The following is a 20,775-nucleotide window of genomic DNA, read 5'->3' on the forward strand; positions in this document are numbered from 1 at the left end:
GTTCCAAAGAATAGCAAGGAGAGATAAGAAAGCCTTCCTCAGTGATCAGTGCAAAGAAATAGAGGACAACAATAGAATGGGAAAGACTAGAAATCTCTTCAGGAAAATTAGAGATACCAAGGGAACATTTCATGGAAGGATGGGCTCAATAAAGGACAGAAATGTATGGACCTAACAGAAGCAGAAGATACTAAGAAGAGGTGGCAAGAATACACAGAAGAACTATACAAAAAAGATCTTCACGACCCAATAACAAAAAGGTGTGATCACTCACCTAGTTGCAGACATCCTGGAACGTGACGTCCAGTGGGCCTTTGGAAGCATCACACGGACAAAGTTTAGTAGAGGTGATGGAATTCCAGTTGAGCTATTTCAAATCCTAAAAGATGATGCTGTGAAAGTGCTGTACTCAAAATGCCAGGAAGTTTGGGAAACTCAGCAGTGGCCATAGGACTGGAAAAGGTCAGTTTTCATTCCAATCCCAAGGAAAGGCAATGCCAAAGAATGCTCAAACTACTGCATAATTGCACTCATAATACACGCTAGTAAAGTAATGCTCAAAATTCTTCAAGCCAGGATTCAGCAATACGTGAACTGTGAACTTCCAGATGTTCAAGGTGGTTTTAGAAAAGGCAGAGGAACCAGAAGTCAAATTGCCAACATCCGCTGGATCATCGAAAAAGCAAGAGAGTTCCAGAAAAACATCTATTTCTGCTCTATTGACTGCTGAAGCGTTTGACTGTGTGGATCACCACAAATTGTGGAAAATTCTGAAAGAGATGGGAATACCAGACCACCTGACCTGCCTCCTGAGAAATCTGTGTGCAGGCTAGGAAGCAACAGTTAGAACTGGACATGGAACAACAGACTGGTTCCAAATAGGGAAAGAAGTACCTCAAGGCTGTATATTGTCATCCTGCTTATTTAATTTTATGCAGAGTACATCATGAGAAACACTGAGCTGGAAGAAGCACAAGCTGGAATCAAGATTGGTGGGAGAAATATCAATAACCTCAGATATGCAGATGACACCACCCTTATGGCAGAAAGTGAAGAAGAACTAAAGATGCTCTTGATGAAAGTGAAAGAAGAGAGTGAAAAAGTTGACTTAAAGGTCAGCATTCAGAGAGTTAAAATCATGGCTCTGATCCCATCACTTCATGGCAAATAGATGGGTAAACAGTGGCAGACCTTATTCTTTTGGACTTCAAAATCATTGCAGATGGTGACTGCAGCCATGAAATTAAAAGACCCTTACTCCTTGAAAGAAAAGTTATGACCAATCTGGACAGCATATTAAAAAGCAGAGATGTTACTTTGCCAAGAATTGTTCATCTAGTCAAGGCTATGGTTTTTCCAGTGGTCATGTATGGATGTGAGAGTTGGGCTATAAAGAAAGCTGAGCGCTGAAGAATTGATGCTTTTGAACTGTGGTGTTGGAGAAGACTTTTGAGAGTCTCTTGGACTGTAAGGAGATCCAACCAATCCGTCCTAAAGGAAATCAGTCCTGAATATTCATTGGAAGGACTGATGTGGAAGGTGAAACTCCAGTACTTTGGCCATCTGATGCAAAGAACTGACTCATTTGAATAGACTCTGATGCTGGGAAAGATTGAAGTCAGGGGGAGAAAGGGATGACAGAGGATGAGTTTGAGTGAAGTCCAGGAGTTGGTGATGGATAGGGAGGCCTGGCATGCCGCAGTCTGTGTGGTCGCAAAGAGTCAGACACAACTGAGCAACTGAACTGAACTTATGTACTGTATGATTCCATTTACATGATGTTTGAAAGAGGCAGAACTAATCCTATGTTAAAAACATTAGAATAGTGTCAGCTAGTGGATTTGGAGATTGTCTGAAAAAAGGTATGAGAGAATTTGTGGGAGGTTGGTGGTGATGCAGTACTCTGCCTCTTGTGTCACATGGATGTATATACATTTGTTAAAATCCATTGAATTATACAGTCTAAGATTTGTACCTTTCATATATGTGCATGAGTAAAATGCTGGAAGGTAATGTAAGAATTATAATGAATTCATTAGATTAGTAAGAGAATGAATGATTTCAACTTTCTGATTTATTGATCTACTGTGTGGTAGCTAGTCTTCAAAGATTGTCCTCCTGTGAGTGAAACAGGCCTCCCAATATTCATGCCCTTTTGTAGTCCCCTCCCTGTCTTCTGGGCTGGTTCCATAAATCACTTTTAAAATAGAATGCAGTGAGGAAGTGACATTCTGTAATTTCCAAAGCTAAGTTATAGCTTCTACCTGCGCCCCTTGTAGTGCATTCTGTGGGAGATACCTGTTGCCATGTAAAATGTCCAGCTACCCGGGATTGCTGTGTTGAAAGGAAACCCCAAAATATCCATATTGACAGCTATTTACAGTGGGAGAGGGAGAGAGAGATGCCTGACCAATCCCCAGTTGTTCCAGCCTCTCAGCTGAAATACCAAACGTGCATGTGAAGAAACAATTTTAGACATCCAGCCCAGTTCAAGGTTTGGGTGATTTTATCCCAAGCCACTCTCTAACTGCTGTGAACCACTTGGCTGAGTCCAGTCAATCCACAGAACTGTGAGAGATGATAATTTGTTTTAAGCCACCAAATTTTAGGTTGGTAGCTAAAACTAACATCTCTAGAGATAAATGTGTTGTACATAGATACATAATACATACACATGTGGGTATATAGACAGACATAAGATAAACTCTAGATTAAAAACACAATTGCCAAAATTTAAAAATAAGGTGTATGTCTTTCTGCCTTTATAAAAATTATGGCTAGTGTTAGGACTTTCATTCAGTTTATTCATTCCTTCATTTGTAATATGATCTGCTAATGGGATTGAAAATCACATTATTAAGCATATTAGTTATATTCATAAATCAAATATTTATGGGCTCAAAGCTTATGAGAAAAGTGACGTCCTTGGAAACTTGATCTCTGTCAAGAGGTTGCAGTGTTACTAACTTAGACCATCTTAAAATGAGATATGCCCTACTGAATCCTGTACTTTGGAGGGAAGAATGAGGATGCTAGAAGATTTGCAGGTATGTTGTAGCTCTCAGTAGCCCCCACCCCACCCCCACACTGGCCCTTTTAACTCCACTACAGACTTTCTTAAAAAGAATAACCCACCTAGTCTTTGTGACACCACTTCCATCCCCCTGTTTTGGTCCAGTGTGATAATCTCTCGTGGTCAATTTCTATCTTCTTTTGCCGCCCTAACAATAAAGAAGAGTCTCAAATTACTTGACCCTGTGCTTCGATTGCTTGCCCCTAATTTAGTTTGCCGCCTTATTCTCACCAATATGAAACAAGTCCAGGTTGCCAGACTGTTACCAATGACTTCATACTGCACTGTGGGTTTATTGCTCAATTTCAGTAGTGCTAGGGTAGGTAGAAATTATATTTTGTGCTATTACATATCATCATTAAATAACATTTTCCAAAGTGTAGATTTTTGGTGAAATAAGACTTTAATAAATAATAAAATATATAAACATATTGGGCCAGGGAATTTTTTTGATCAGGGTGTTATATTACTAGGAAAGTGTCCTACATAAAAAAAGTTCTGGGAAATTTGTGTTGTGAACCTTCTTTTAAACTCTTAACTTCTGTTTTTCTGATTATAAATGTAAAACATATTGACTGCAAGAAATTTGGAAGTAACAGAAAAGTACTTTTTTAAAAGGAGAATTATATAACAAAATTTGTATTTTAGGCTCTGCATCGGCATATGCAAATACCAGTTGACTTATTTTCATAAGTTTCCAGGCAGCTGTAGCTTGGTATGGCCAAACTGAATAGCCCCCACTATAGTTCTAGAACTAATGTCCACACAGTCACCCAAGACAGAAACTTGGCAGGTATCCTGAGTTCCTTTCCCCACTCCCCGTGTCAAATTAAAACCATCAATACTTTCTTCTTAATTTATTCTTTAATTAGCAAATGTTTACTGAGTCTCTCCCTTCATGAAGTGATGCCGAACTGCTCATCTTTTATCTTCCTATCCTGTTTTTTTCAATTGCTGCTACTATGTTGCTCCTGGAATGATGTTTCTAAAATATGCATTTGATCTTACAATGGCTTCTCAGAGCTTTCAGAGTAAACTTCACATTCTCCATTTTGGTCACTGTAACCTTCATGACACCACATTGGCCAACCTCATCTCATTCCATTCTGCATCCCTGGCATCCTAACCCCCAAGCAACTTGCTGTTCGTCAGGTATATCATATTCTCACTTGCCTCCCTTGCATCATTGTGGAAGGCCCTCCCCTTTCTCTTTTAATAAAACTATTGATATATATTTGTCTTATTTTCACTCAATAACTCCAGGAAGCCTTCCCGACCTCAGCCTGAGTTATACGCCTCTCTTCCAGTTTCACGTAGCCTACGATGCATGTCTCAATTATAACATATATATATTTATCATATATTGCCTTATCTATCTGCCTCTCAAAAGCATAATAGGTACTTGAGAAATGTTTATTATGTAGGTAAATGGTATTTCTTTGGAGATTGCTTCTTTTTATGATCTGGATCACTTTGTGAATGTGAATGAAAGCTCTAGAAACAGAGGATCTAGGTGGTAAGTAAGGATTTATTTAAGATATGGATAAATAAGGAAAGCTAGGATAGGAAGGACAATTTATCATCAGAGACAAGGATGGAAATAAGTAGTTACTTTGGGTTAGTTAATGAGGGAGTGGTCCTTAGTGGTTTTATTGTATTTATTTTTTATCAGTGGTTTTAGATTTTTTTAATCAGTGGTTTTAGATAGCACCAAAAGCATGATGAGAAGGAAATATTCTGAACATTCCGAAAAATTACAATGTAAATAATTTAGTCATGTGATAGAGTCACTTTGATAGTATTTAAGTGAATGTCCATATTGTACATAAAAGTGTTTAATGGAACAATAATACCTTTGAAGGTAAGGACCAAATTTAATGTTTCTTTAGTATTCCATATATTGCTCCTTATATAAGGTATTTGAATAAATTATTTCTACTGTCATTGAAAATATATCCAAGAATATTAAATAAAATGTATAAAGAAAGTACAGATCTTTGAGCATTATTTTAAAATATTTTAATCAGTAATTGCACATCTGGGAATACAGTACAAATAAATAGTACTAATATACATGATAAAATGTGAGTATTAATACCTCAGGATATTTTTGAGAATCAACTAACAACATATGCAGAGCCCTTTCTACTTCTTAACAGAGGTTAACTGCTGTTAACTAGTGTTATTAATATTTGTTTTTATCATATTTTTTAAGTTAAAAATAAATATCTGCAAACTTTTAAAAATACAAAACTAGTAATGAATGAAAAAAATCAGTCATGAACTGATAGTCACATAGCATAGATTCTCCTCTCTATTACACTTCCTTGAAAATTGCAAAGTTACAATAACTAGTAGCTTGGGGTAAACAATCTAATTTAAGAATAAATTCTTCCTATTGAGGAATTTGCTAGGTTAGTTTGAGTCAGAATGAGATTTAAACTATTGGAAGGATAAAATGGAAGAAGATACTTTATAAAAACTGACTATTTAGCTCATATTATTCACAGACTAAGAGTCCAGTTAGTATTAATTCTGTTTACTCTTTTTTATTTTCTACGATTGACTATCTCAAGCAATTTTTTTCCTAGAAAATACATTTCTCATTCAGACAAGGGAAATGAATAAGTTTGTCAGTTTTTCTAGTAGTCGTTTATGGCCTTTTTCAGTGTTAATTTCTTTCTTTATCGATGGTAAATTCCATGAGGGCAAAATTATGCCTGATTTATTTTCATTCTTATGTTCCAAGCATGGTAATTGGCACAGAGTGATAAATATTTATTTCTTCAACAAAAAATGATTGGATGAAGACAACCTTATTACAACCATGTATTTATATTATTTGGTTCAAATAAAATTTAGACTCTAGATTTGCATGTTAAAAAACAGCATTTTAGTGCTGAATTTGCAACTATTTTCTATTTCTAACCATTTTATTTCCCACTGAATGATCTGGATCTGTTTGGTTTGTCCTAATGCCTAAGTTATTGCCAGGTTTTAACTTTGGAAATAGCAAGGATTAACTAGAATACTCTAGTAGGTTCTTAATATTTTATTCCAAGCTAATTTTCACCCAGTGAATCATAACTTCACATATTTGGAGTTGTCCAAAACATGTATGACTCATTTTGAAAAATTCTATTTATGTATAGAATGAATTTTTATTTTAATATTTCACTGTCTGTTCCTGTCTTTTTTATTCTGTCTCTTAACTGGCTAAATAAGATATCCTAAAGCAAATATTCAGGAGTTCCTTTAAAAGAACAAATTCCCTAGAAAGCAGGAGTAGAAAATAGCTATTGCCTGCTTTTCTTATTTTGTGCTAATTTTTAACATTCTAGAATATTAATAAGTGCTTATTATGTTCATGATTCATATAGATATATTCTTAAATCCTTTAATTTAAATTTAGAATGCTATAAAACAAATAGCACATATTTTCTATGGTATCTATGAAAATTTTTCTATTCTATTTTTAATACATCCATTTAAAGCCCTATTTTACAAATGTAGAATGTGAAAGCCAATGGGTTATTATCTTTGTTTTGTGTTTGTTAACCTAGTTGTTAATAGTACTAATATAAATTTTTAACAAAAATCTTCTCTGTTTTAAATATGAGTACAGCATCACTTTCAGTTAAATACATCTGTTATAGTTTATCAAAATAACATTCTCTGACTGTATTCTTTTGATTAACCAAATATCCCCTCTTTGTCTTTTTGAGTAACAGCATGCTTCTATGACTCTTTAATTAAGTGACCTTACCTTACATTTGTCTCGACTGGCTTCTGTTTACAGAAATTGTAAACCAATTGAATGCTCTGAGCAGCTTAGATGAAGATCAAGATGACTGCATAAAGCAAGCAAATATGCCTTCAGCTAAATCAGCCAGTTCCTCTGAAGGTCTAAGAGCTTTCTTCCTTTCTTTCTGCTTCTGATTGCTTGTATTTACTGTGACCTGCTACCTCTTGACTTTCTGTCTGTACTTAGCTGTCAGTTTTGTCTTTGTGCATTTCCTTTAGTAATTTGTAGTGCACCAACAGGCAACAGCATAACAGAACTTACCATCTTTAGCAAAACCCATATCAGGATGATAGGCAATGATTTTAAAATATCTTATAACAATTGGTCATATGACATATTTCTTTAGTTAGCTTATATATTATAACAACATTGTTTTAGAAATATTTGCTTATATTATGTTAATTTGAATTATTCATATTTAGCAGTGAAGGATGTTTTTTCTCAGAATGTATGTTAGTACTTTTTTATTGAATCAAGTAAGATTGAGATGAGTTTTTCTATTTATTATCTGTTATTTTCAAATTCATATGCATATGTCTGTTTTCTTTTATTTGAATATGTTGGTATGCTACAAAATACTTGAATGGCATTCTTTCATTGGTAAAATGCTATATCTTATTATTTGCAGGTATTATTAGTGTAAATTTTTGCAATTTGAAATGTTTCATGAATGAATGATAATTATGCTTAACTCTATGTAACCATAGTAAACTGACACATATGTTTATTTTCAGAGCTTATCAACAAACTTAACTTTTTGGATGAAGCAGAAAAGGACTTGGCCACTGTGAATTTAAATCCATTTGGTGATCCTGATGTAGCAGAATTAAACCCGTTTGGAGATCCTGATTCAGAAGGTAGCACATTTTTTCTTTACTTTTGAAGTCTTTATTTAGTCAAGTTCTCATGATTTGTAAGGACAGAAAGAGGTTTTCTGTTTTGTTTTAAAGACTTATAAATTTTGTTTATAATGACTATTATTTATTCAATACCACTTGCAATTGATCAGCAATTCTGGGTAGCTTCTATTGAATTAGTTTTAAAGAAAAAAGAAAGCCTACATAGACATTTACTTGGGGCTTATTTTTTTAAACTCTTTATTAGTTTGGTCAAATAGTAAAGCTGTAATATTAGATATAACAGTATTTACTTAGCTGGCATACATTATTTTGGCCTTACCAAGCAAGATCAGGTTGTGGGAAATACCCATATTATTAGGGTGGTGGAGGTGGCCTCTTTCTACATACAGCTTCTCCACCCTCACACCTCAGTCTGATGAGCCTTTCCACCCCTAATTCCCTGTCTCTAGCTGGGAATTATTCTCAGTAACAAAAGTTAAATTGTTAATGTCACAGAACAGAAGAAAAGATTAAGAGCTACTCCTGTCATATATACAACATATATAGAAGAAATAAAACCAAGGTTTTTTTTTCCTTAGTCATTTTTCTTATCAAGTAGTTTCAAACCATTAAAGCTTAGAAAAGAGCTATTAAAGAAATAAGACCTTTGTTTAATTTAACTCTGCTCGAAGTAAATGCAAGAATGGGTAACCCCTATTGCATCTTTTAGACTGCTCTTATGACATCCTCATGAGCTTTAAAGAATTTTGCTACTGCCAATCATGGTGAAAATGAGGTTTCAATTTAAGGATTCACTGTATTAGAGCAATATCACTTCATAATCTACTTCTCCTTCTCCTTTCTTGACTTTCTCCCTTCTTACAGAATTCTAAATTAGTAAGTTTAGATTAATGAGATTGCATTTTTTTGTGATTTATTTTATATTAAAGTATTTGAAATCTTAATGATTACAATACATCTTAGAAGTAATCTGGTTCCGCAGCCTTTTTTCATAGATTAGGGAGCTGAGGCCCAGAGGAATTTAGTGATTTGAACAATAACTTCAGGTAAATGGAGGTGGAGTTGGAGCTAAGATTACTAATCAAGTGTCTTCTTTTGACCACAAAGCTTCTTAATTACATAGTATATATGTCTGAATACACTGAGTTAAAAAAAGTTACCAAAATATTTTGAGATAGGAGTATTTGAGCTTTTCATTTTAAAGTTAAACGAGTAATTTTTAAAAATATATGTGTATCTGTTTCCCAGGTATAGAAGAGTACTACATAATGTATATATTATATTTCTATTTTGGAGAGGTTAAGAGAGCCTGATTCAGAATCTTTAATTATGCCTATAGAGCTAAGAATAAACCTGACAGCCAGTATTTTCTTTAAATAAACACTTCTTAGGGACTTTAGAATAAGTGTTTTCTATTAGAAGAATACTCATTTTTCTTGAAATAATTTATTATTAATTTTTATGATTAAAAACATGCATTCTCAAGTAACACAAGTAGTTAGGAAAGAAAAAAATGTGTTGCAGTTGTTTAGATATTTGGGGTTTTTTTTGGTTTTGTTTTTATAGTTTCAGCTCTCCTCTTAGATTCATGACAGTCTGTGCTTCAGTGACCTGTTTAGAAAGTCATTTTAAAATGTATGTTATCCTTTAAATGAAATAATCTCATCTTAAACTCTCCTTTGTTGCTATTCTATCATCTTCAAATCTTGCTCTGTAGTTGAGTACTTTCTTGCTTTTGGTTTTATAATTTTTGAACTTGCTTGGATCAATTTTTGTAATCCTTTACCTGAAAGTAAAAATAAAAATGGCATTTCCATTGAACAGCTTTTGTCTATTTCTTAAGCATTTGGGACTTGGGATTTATTAATAAAAAATAGAGTCGGCAAAAAAACTCTTCAGTCTCTTCTACCCTCAGAGAAAAGATAGTGATTCATTTAGATTATTATAAAGGTTGTAGTGGTATTTGAGTATTATCCTGGCGTTACTAAAGATACAGTTACTGAGTCTCTTCTCTACCTTAGGCTATTTTTAAATTCATTTCACTGTTGATTTATTATGATTTTGTGAATTCTGTTCAATACTTTATGATTGCTTCGCCATAATGCATAGAATTTCAATTTAGAGTTGTTTGTTACAGTTATCTTTTCAATATAAAGACAAAACAATTTTTCTGGGCTAATGTCTAAAGTATAAGTAAAAGTAGTTTGACTCTAAAATATAAAAATCATAAATATATGTCAATGAAGAGATTTTTATGTTAATTGGATTATATTATTTGAAAGGTCACTTATGAAACAATTATTTTTCTTGAAGATTTTAATGACCAATTTTCTGCCTTCTCCTAGAAATGCTTTGTTAGAGTTGCATGGCATAATTAAAATTACTTTTGAACTGTTCTGTGATTATCAGCTCTCTGAAACCTTTTTCTCATTTAGGGAAATGTTTATAGCATTAAAATTAAATTTTAAACAGTTTTATTATACATTCCAGTTTTGGGTGTTTTTTTTTTGTTGGGGGGCCATGCTATGCAGCTTATGGGATCTTAATTCCCTGACCAGGGATTGGACCCGGGCCCATGGCAGTGAAAGCACAGAGTGCTAACCACTGAACTGCCATGAAACTCTCCCTAGTTTTGTTTTAAAATATTAATAAACATAAAATCAAAATGCTGGTACTAAGTACTCCATAAGTATTTTTGGAGGACATGATGCTATTTTAGTGCTTTTTGTGCTGTGAAGTCAGAATTTTATTTTTAAGAATACCTTTGTTTTCAAATTGAAATTTGTAGTAAAATTTAGAATTTAGTGGGACACAACTATCTGCTTCTCAGTGTGATTTTAATGTAGCTTTTTCAACTTTAGAAGTCTTGTTATTCCTTTATGTTATTATATAAAGTACTGACTGAATATGAATTATGTTGAAAAGGCCCATTAAAAGCTGTAAAGATTTAAGGTCTTATAGTATACAGAAACCTGCTGTTTGAAGACTTCACAAAAACAAATTCAGTGATACATAGTGTATTTTTGGTATATTCCGGAATGAATTTTCAGATTTCTAAGGGATCTCTGCTAGTGTAACTACCAGAGACCACTACAAAATTAAGTTCATTTTATGTTTTTTAAAAAGCAAAAATTTTTATATATCAGTTTGTGGTGGGGCAGCTTAGTATAGTGAAATAAAATAAGCAACAATAAATATTGTACCTTTAAGAAGGTTAAAATTTCCAAAATCAGCATACCATAAGAAGTAGACAAAAATCTTAGATATCACATCTTCTGAACTTAGCTCCGCTAAAACATATTATTGATTTGCACTTTCAACCCCACAGAGTATTAATTCAAGATTGAGTATTTTTGAAGACTCAATATATAAGCAAGTATCAGGTAGTATTAATTTAATTCATCTTTTGCTATTGTTTTATAGAACAAATCACTGAAACAATTTCACCTAAAAAACCAGAAGAATCCTTTTATAGTAACAGCTATAATCCCTTTAAAGAGGTACAGACTCCACAGTATTTGAACCCATTTGATGAGCCAGAAACCTTTGTAACTATAAAGGATTCTCCACCCCAGTCTACAAAAAGAAAAAATATAAGACCAGTGGACATGAGCAAGTATCTCTATGCTGACAGCTCTAAAGCTGAAGAAGAAGAGTTGGATGAGTAAGTACATTTCATTTTGCAATCATCATATTTTAACTAAAGAGGTCTTTCTGTAATATACCTTTGTGTGCATGTATGCTCAGTCATGTCCAACTCTTTGCGGACTCATGGACTGTAGTCCACAGGCTCTTCTGCCCAGGGGATTATCCTGGCAAGAATTCTGGAGTGGGTTGCCATTTCCTCCTCCAAAGGATCTTCTTGACCCAGGGATTGAACCCGCATTTTCTGCATTGGCAGGTGGATTCTTTACCACTGAGCCACTTGGGACAGCCTAATGTACCTTTAGATGGGTAAAAAGAGGTCTGCTGCTGCCTCTGGTCACTAAGTCATGTCCAGCTCTTTGGAATCCAATGGGCTCTAGCCCATTAGAGTCCTTTGTCCATGGGATTTCCCAGGCAAGAATACTGGAATGGGTTGCCATTTCTTTCTCCAGGGATCTTCCCTACACAGGGACTGAATCTGCGTCTCCTGCATTAGTGGACAGATTCTTTACTGCTAAGCCACCAGGGTAACCCAAAAAGATGTCTGTCCCTATGTTAATATATAGTTTATAAGTTAGTATCTATGTCATCCCCAGTCTAAATTTTTATAATCTTGACCCTCATTCTCTCATCCTCTTCCACATGATTATGTATGCATCTTAAACTAACAAATGAAGGAAATATGTTTCTGGAGTCTCTGGTTAGAATTCCAATTGTGTCTTTCCAAGCAACTGTGTTATAAATGGTATATAAGTGTTTTTAATTGATTCTTGAAGGCATTACACTTCAGTTATGTTATGGTTAATTGATTCTTGAAGGCATTACACTTCAGTTATGTTATGGGTCTACTGTGGGAGCTAAATAATTATTTTTGATATCGATTTGATGAGAAGATTTATTCAAATGCCAAGCAATGAGATCATGACATTTATAAATTCAGAATTATCTGCTTTTGCATTATTTCTACCCAAAAGAGAGGTTTATTGACCACAGGCTCAATATATAAATAGTGTGATTAGGGCTTCCATTTTAGTCAAATTCAGATTAGGGATAGGAGGGTGCATTCACATTGTATTCTGGAATTGTACACTGCAACCAATGTAGCTGCACATTGTGGCCCTGAGTATGTTTGAAAAGCAGCATAAAACGTTTAGCCATAATGGAGTGACTTGGAGTATTTATAGCTTCTTGTCTTACACAACTGAAAAACTGAATAAAATATATAAACCAGCAGTTTTGGGACATAAAATTGCACAGGACCCCTGAGGGAACAGAAACAAGGAATGTGAACCCGGGCTTTATTAATGGGAGAGTATTTCCAAGTGCAATTCAGGGAGAGAGAATCCAAACATTCCAGAATCTCCCTGTGCTGAGGAGGCAGAGTTTGGACTTTGAAGGTACTGGGGTAGCTAGAATTTGTGGACAGAGTATCAGAGAGGAGAAGGCTACTCATAAAGAGTTTCAGCAATCTGTAGAAAGTTTCTCTTGAGTCTTTAACTGAGTACTAATTAGAGTATAGGGCTTCCCTGGTGGCTCAGACGGTAAAAAATCCGCCTGCAATGCAGGAGACCCAGGTTTGATCCCTGGGTTGGGAAGATCCCCTGGAGAAGGGACCAGCTACCCACTGCAGTATTCTGGCCTGGAGAATTCCATGGACAGAGGAGCCTGTTGGGCTACAGTCCATGGGGTCACAGAGAGTCAGACATGACTGAGCGACTTTCACTTCACAATCAGAGTATACATATGAAGAAGTTACTGAGAACAAAGAATTAGACAGAACAATCCCTGGAGTTCACTGAGGATCAAGAGTAGTTTGGATTTCCACCAGCCAGAGAGAAAAGGCATCCTAACATATGGGACATCGAGTTGAGTCCACAGAAAAGTATTGTCCCAGTAGTGGGACCAAATTAACCCTTGACTTAAGGCTATTGTAGGCTTTCCCAACAAAGTTTAAAAGCAAATCTCAAAAGAATCAGAATAATTTCATATAATTGTATCCCACACAGAGCCCAAAAATATTATATTAAAAAGAATGCTAAAAAATTCAACATCCAACTCAAAATTCACAATGTCTGACAGCCAATCAAAAGTTGATCAGGCATGTAAAGAAGCAGGAAGTTCTGACCACTAATGAGGAGGAAACTCAGTCCTTAAATATGGATGCAGAAATGGTTCAGATGATGAAATTAATAGACAAATGTAGTAGTTTAACTATTATATAAATATACTCCAGATATTCAAGAAGGTGGAAGAAATCATTAGCATGGAATACAAAAAGTAAATTGAAATTCAGTTTATAAAGATGAAATATACAAAATCTGATGTAAAATACACTGGATAGGATTAATCCCATGTTAGATACTGCAGAAGGAAGTATTAGTGAACTTAAATGCTTAGCAATAGAAACGCTCTAGATTAAAATATAAAGGGAAAAAAAGTGAACAGAGGATCAGTGGGCAATTTCAATTAGCCTAACGTAAGTGTAACTGAAGTTCCCAAAGGAGAGGAAAGAAGATGAGGGAAACAGAAAAAAATGTTTGAGGAAATAATGACTAAAAGTTTTAGAAATTAAAAACATATATAAACCTACATGTCTCAGTAGCTGGATGAACCACAAGAATGATGAAGAAAACTATACCCAGGCTTCTTAACAAAAGCAATTCAAGTTAGAAGATAGTGGGGTAATATATAACTACCGAAAGAAATTAAGTAAAGTCGCTCAGTCACGTCTGACTCTTTGCGACCCCATGGACTGTAACCTACGATATTCCTCCATGCATGGAATTTTCCAGGCAAGAGTACTGAAGTGGGTTGCCATTTCCTTCGCCAGGGAATCTTCCTGACACAGGGATCGAACCCGGGTCTCCCGTGTTGCAAGCAGATACTTTTACCCTCTGAGACATAGTCCAGAAGAAAGAAAAAAACCTGCCAAAACAAATTTTTCTTTCCAGGAAAAAAAAAAGGTCAAAATAATGGACATTTCCAGACATGCAAAACCTGAGAGAATTCATCATTATCAGACTTGCTTTGCAAAAAATGTTACCAAAAAAAAAAAATGTTACAAAGAAATCCTTCAGGCAGGAGAAAAATGACAGTATTTGGAAATTTGTATCTACACAAATGAATGATCAGCACAGGAAATGGCAAATAGAATATATATAAAATATATGTCTTATTTTTAAAAATCTCTTTAAAAGATAATTGATCATTTAAAGTATAAATAACAGTATATTCTGGGTTTTGGATGGGGTAGAAATAAAACAAATGACAGTAGTCACACAAGGGCTGAGCATGGGGAAATTGAATACTGTTTTAAGCTTTTTATACATGCTATTTGAAGATATACAATACTATCTTTTTTTCATGGATTACATAATCATTTATGTAGAAAATTATAAGGAATCTCTACAAAGTCTACTATAACTAAAAGCAAATTTATCAAGGTAAAGGATACAAGGTCAATTTACAAATTCAGATGTATTTCTCAATAGTAACAATTAACAATCAGAAGTAGAAAATTCTAAAATACATATACAAAAGCATCCAAAAAAATAAACCAAAACTCAGGGATAAATTTGGACGAAGATGTTCAATACAATACCTATATGCTGAAAACAATAAAACATTGCTGAGACAAATAATGGAGAGAAATGTTATAGCCATGGATTCAAATTGATCTATAGATTCAGTGCTATCCCAGTCAAAATTTTGGTGTATTTTTTGTAATCATTGATAATGCTAATTCTAAAATGTATACAGAAATACGATGGACCTAGAATAGCCAAAAGAATTTTGTAAAAGAATAAAGGTTGAGGACTTACACTACACAGTTTGAAGACTCATTAACCAAGACATTCTGATATTGGCTTAAAAGTAAACATATAGTTAAATGAAAGAGAATATAAATAAATCTATAGCTAGATTCACACATATATTGCCAATTGATTTTTGACAAAAGTAGCACGGGAAGTCAGGCAAGGATAATCTTTACAACAAATGCTGCTCAAATAATTAAAGTATTATTATACTTTAATAATTAAAATATCCCAACCCCTCCAGAAAAGAACTGCAGTCCTTACCTCACAACAAATATAAATTTTAACTAAAAATAGATCATACCTTAAAAGTGAAAACTGAAACATGGGAACTTTTAGAAGAAAACATAGGAGAAAAATGAATTAGGCAAAAATTTCTTGAATAGAATGCAAAAAAAAGTCAAAGGAAAAAAGTTATAATTCAGATTTCTTTAAAGTTAAATCTTTTGCTGTTTAAAAAACACTTGTGAAGATAAAAAGGCATGCCACAGTGTGGCCAGACTTCTTTGTAAAATACCTGTCAGTCAAGACTTCTATCGTATATGTAAAGAATGCTAGCTCAATGATAAGACAGCCTGTCTGTTTTAAAGAGAGAAAAGATTTAAACAGACATTTCACAGAAGATACAAGAATAGCCAATGTGTACGTAAAAAGTTGTTCAACATCTTAGTCATCAAGGAAATGCAAATTAAAATCATATAAGATGCCAGTACACACCCACCTGAATTGCTCAAATTTAAAAGACTTTACTATACCAGATACTGTCAGGAACATGGAGCCACTGGTACTCTCAGAACTCTCAAAGTTCTAAATGCAGCTATTTTAGAAAAAAAAGTTGCCAGTTTTTGAAAAATTTAAACATATTTCTATTGACCTAACCATCCCATTCCTAGGTATTTAACCAAAAGAAATCAAAGCATATGTCCACAAAAAGTCACATACATGAATATTTTAACAGTTTTATTTATCATAATAGTAGATACGGTAATAACCCCAGTATCCACCAATAGTCAAATAAGTAAGCAAATTGTAGTATATCCATAACAGTGTAATACTACTCAGTAATAAAGAACAAACTATTGATACATGTAACTGCATGGATCAGTTTGAAAGTTATTATGCTGAGTGAAAGAAGTCAGACCAAAAAAGAGCATATACTATCTGATATCCTTTATTTAAAACTGGAAAATACAAACAGTCTGTAATGAGAGAAAGTAGACTCATAGTTGCCTGAGACTGGAGGTGGAGGGGGGGATGGATGGATTAAATGGGATACAAGGAAGCTTGTGGAGAGTTGGAAATGTTTGTAGTCTTGATCGTGCTGATGGTTTCATGCTTATGTGCATATATAAAAACTCATCAAGTTATACTTTTTAAATATGTGCCATTTACTGTATATCAATAATACCTAAATAAAGCTGTTAAAAAAACAAAAACAAAAACCCACAGCAATATTTAACTTTATTAACAGAAATACTCTGTCACATGAGTGATTCCTAGCCTAGATTTCTTGGGCTTTAGGTTTGTTTGATGAAAATAATTGATGTGAAACAGGGGAGATCTACAGAATATTTTACATTTCCTAAAAGCTAAATAATAATTATATGTTTGCTTATAGTGAGGCTATATGGGTCTTTGTTTTCCTTGGAAATACTGAATTTCATTGTACTGATGTTTATTTAGACCTTAAGAAAAAGTTATTTCTTTCAAAATGCAGTGTAGTAGGAAATTTTTTCAAAATATGGGTTATATGGGTTGAGAGGGGAATAATAAAAAGGCTCCTTTGATATACAAAAATCGGAAGCAGTTGCTTTGTGTGCAGTAAGAGATGTCATCCCTCTCCTGTACATTGGTCAACTCCCATCTTGAGCATTACTTTGCTTCTAGGTGCTGCACTTTACAAGGGGCGCTGATGATTCAAAGCATTAACAGAGTAGAGTGAACAGAGTCGTTAAAATGTCCAGAAACCACATCAAATGAGCAGTGACTGAGGACATAGGGACTGTTTGACTTAGTAAAGAAGTGGTTTAAGGGAACTATAATAACCAAGTTTAAATATTTGAAAGACTTGTTTGAAAGAAGAAGGTAGTTGACTTGTTTTCTGTTAGCCTGGAACTGCATTTCTCAACCTTTGCTCATTTTACAGCACATGGGCGATAACTCTCACATGTGCTACATGCTTCCATGGGTATAGCTAGGTTTTGATAAAACTAAAAAATAGTTCTAACCTCCTGTAAGAACAGGAATTATGTCATGATAATCATTGATTCAAATCCCAGGTTGAGATCTCAATACTAAATAACTATACAGGAGTTGAAAAAGTTGGCTCTACTCTTGCTGAAGTTGTTGTGTTTTTCTTTGAAATAGCTAATGTGTGATCAAAATAAAATTTCTCAAGGGTGGTGTAGGTGCTGAGTAATAGCCACACACCTAGAGTATTTGAATGTAAATGCAAACTTTAAAGACAAGCATTCAGTCACTCCAAGATGCATGAATATTACACAACGTACACACACCCTGCTCTCTCCTATTAACAAATTAAAGAGACATCTAATGTTTGCTTAAACTTTTAAAATGCCTTAATAAAAACTAAAATCAGAATGACTAGGTGTTTCCTTTTGACCATTCTTTCTCCACATGAAAGTCACAGCCTTTACAAGTTTCCCATGAATAAAGAACATTCTGAATTGCTCAATCATCTGAGGTTACCAGAGGAGCCTACAAACACTCAGCTTTTTTGTAGGAACATTATCCATAAATCTCAAAGTTTGCTCGTCAGGTAATAATGTCCAGGAAGAACTCTGTTAATTACTTACCTGGTATTTCTCATCTTTGTTTCCAGAAGTTTGTCGGTCTAACTTAAGTGGCAAAAATCTTCCAGAAGTTGTTCTTACTTCAATAATAAACTTACGACTTTTCATCAAGATGCTTGTATGACTCGTCTTCCATTACCAAACATTTCCTGTGTCCTCTGACATGAAATTATCACAAATAAATACTGCTGAGTTCTGTGATGTGTAAAACAGCCTTCAGAAATTCAGCATATCTATCAGCTCCAAGAGAATGTATGCATACTTAAGTGCTTTTAGCACTTGTCTTTTACACTTATCAACTGTATGGTTCTCTCATGTTGGGGGTTAGTTCAGCCCTTGCAGTTATGTAGGAAAACTGAGAAGTGATAGAGCAATAATATTTTTCAGAGCATTTATGGGATGAACTTTTGAGGTCCAGCATGAAATCATTGATGTGGATGTACATCGATTTCTCAAGGGAAGTTGTCATTGAAGTTTAATCAGAAAAGTCACACACTTATTTTAATACATTTGAATTGTTTTTCCAAAGAAATATAAACTTTCAAAGTGAGAGGAAAAGAGTATAAGTTTCACTCCACACTTTGTTCACTGTGTTTGCTAACCCTATTTCTAGTCAACTTTAGTTTTTTCTTTCTATAATACTTTTTCTTATTTTTTTTTAAAATGAATAATACCATTTAAAGTTACTCTGTCCAGTTTTTCACTTAATATAACTGAGTTTTTAATTCACAATGAATTAATGATACTACTAATGCTTTAGTTTTGAACAGTACAAAAATAAAAATAATTCTTGTTTATTCATAGTGATGTGAGATGCCTTGAAATAGATGATTCAGATCAGAGTTGATTAACAGAATGTGGAAATTATGCTAATTCCTTTAATAATTTTTCCTTACTAAAAATGCTGTTCAAATATTTTTAAATGTACTTATTAGAAATTATATAATTCTTGTCATTACAAAGGAGGGGAAAACTTGTGTGTGCTGAGTTGTGTCCGGCTCTTTGCAGCCCCATCAAGAACCTAGAAAAAGAAGAGCAAATACACAAAGCAAGCAGAAGAAAGGAAATAAAGAGCAGAAATCAATACAACTGAAAACAGAAAAGCAACAGAGGAAAAAAAAATCAATGTCACAAAGCAGTAGTTTTTTGAAAAGATTGATAAAATTGATCATCGCATAACTTGTAGCATAACTGACAAAGAAAAAAGAGAGGATCCAAATTACCAATACCAGAAATGCAACCAGGGATATCACTACAGACCCTGCAGACACACAAAGATAACAAGAGAATACCATGAAAGAAACTTTACACACATAAATTTAACAACTTCAATGAAATGGGCCACTTTCTCAAGAAAGACAACTATAACTCAGCCAATATGAAATATGTAAGCTCAATAGCCCTAAAAATGATTTTTAAAATTCAATATATAATTTTAAAGCTCTCCGAAAAGAAATTTCCAGACCTTCTTTTCACTGGAGAATTCTATGAAACATTTAAAGAATAATAATCACCAATTCTGCACAATCTCTTTCAGAAAATAGATGAGGAGACACTTTCCAACTCCTTTATGAAATTAGTATTACCTTGGTACCAAAACCAGGCAACAGGACACAAACGAAAACATAAAACTACAGACCAATCTCCCTCATGAATGTTCCTTAACAAAATATTGTCAGATATAATTCAACAAAATGAATTATATATCATGAGTAGGTAAAGTTTATCTCAGGAATACCAGGCTGTTTCAATATTTGAAAATCAATCAGTATAATCTACCATGGTGATAAACTAAAGAATAAGAATTACATGATCATATTTATCAATGCAGAAAAATATTTGTCTAAATACAAAGTATACCAATATTCAAGTGGTTAGAGGGAGGCAGAGAGACGTGAAGAAAAAGGATAGTTCTAGATACCTTTGTAACACTTAATAAGTTAAATGAAAGTTGAATGCAACTTAGTATTGTAAATTCAGGTATATAAAACACACTGAAAAATTGCCTGTCTTAAGGAATTTTGTCATTTTCTCCTGTTAAGTACAAATCCTTTGCAATGTGCCCAGTATACTACTAGAGACCAGTGGAGAAATAAATCCACAAAGAATGAAGAGATGGAGCCAAAGCAAAAGCAACACCCAGTTGCGGATGTGACTGGTGATAGAAGCAAGGTCGATGCTGTACAGAGCAATAATGCATAGGAACCTGGAATGTTAGGTCCATGAATCAAGGCAAATTGGAAGTGGTCAAATAGGAGATGGCAAGAGTGAACGTTGACATTTTAGGAATCAGCAAACTAAAACGGAATGGATTGGGTAAATTTAACCCAGATGGCCACTATATATCTACTTCTGTGGGCAAGAATCCCTTAGAAGAAATGGAGTAGCCATTATAGTCAACAAAAGGGTCCGAAATGCCGTACTTGGATGCAATCTCAAAAGCGACGCAATGATCTGTTTCCAAGGCAAACCATTCAATATCATGGTAATCCAAGTCTATGCCCCGACCCGTAACGCTGAAGAAGCTGAAGTTGAACAGTTCTGTGAAGACCTATAAGACTTTTTAGAACTGACACCCAATAAAGATGTCCTTTTCATTATAGGGGCTGGAATGCAAAAGTAGGAAGTCAAGAAACATGTGACTGCTGTTACTGCTAAGTTGTTTCTGTCGTGTCCGACTCTGTGCGACCCCATAGATGGCAGCCCACCAGGCTCCCCCATCCCTGGGATTCTCCAGGCAAGAACACTGGAGTGGGTTGCCATT

At 34.3% G+C, this 20,775-nt stretch overlaps 1 protein-coding gene across 7 annotated transcripts in view; it reads left to right on the plus strand.

Moving 5' to 3' along the window:
• The window catches only part of EHBP1 (EH domain binding protein 1), a 373,028-nt gene that overhangs the window by 181,846 nt on the left and 170,407 nt on the right, over window positions 1-20,775 (plus strand). For 4 of the 7 annotated variants that reach the window (XM_070480108.1, XM_070480100.1, XM_070480112.1 and 1 more), the window contains exons 8-10: window positions 6,873-6,977; window positions 7,613-7,735; window positions 11,162-11,402. In XM_070480108.1, coding sequence (XP_070336209.1) covers window positions 6,873-6,977; window positions 7,613-7,735; window positions 11,162-11,402 — 469 coding nt within the window. The remainder of the gene's footprint in view (window positions 1-6,872; window positions 6,978-7,612; window positions 7,736-11,161; window positions 11,403-20,775) is intronic. The other 3 variants (XM_070480121.1, XM_070480143.1, XM_070480136.1) reach the window with 1 other exon arrangement.

Source organism: Odocoileus virginianus, chromosome 2, assembly GCF_023699985.2.
Source record: "Odocoileus virginianus isolate 20LAN1187 ecotype Illinois chromosome 2, Ovbor_1.2, whole genome shotgun sequence".
NCBI classification, from domain to species: Eukaryota; Metazoa; Chordata; class Mammalia; order Artiodactyla; family Cervidae; genus Odocoileus; species Odocoileus virginianus.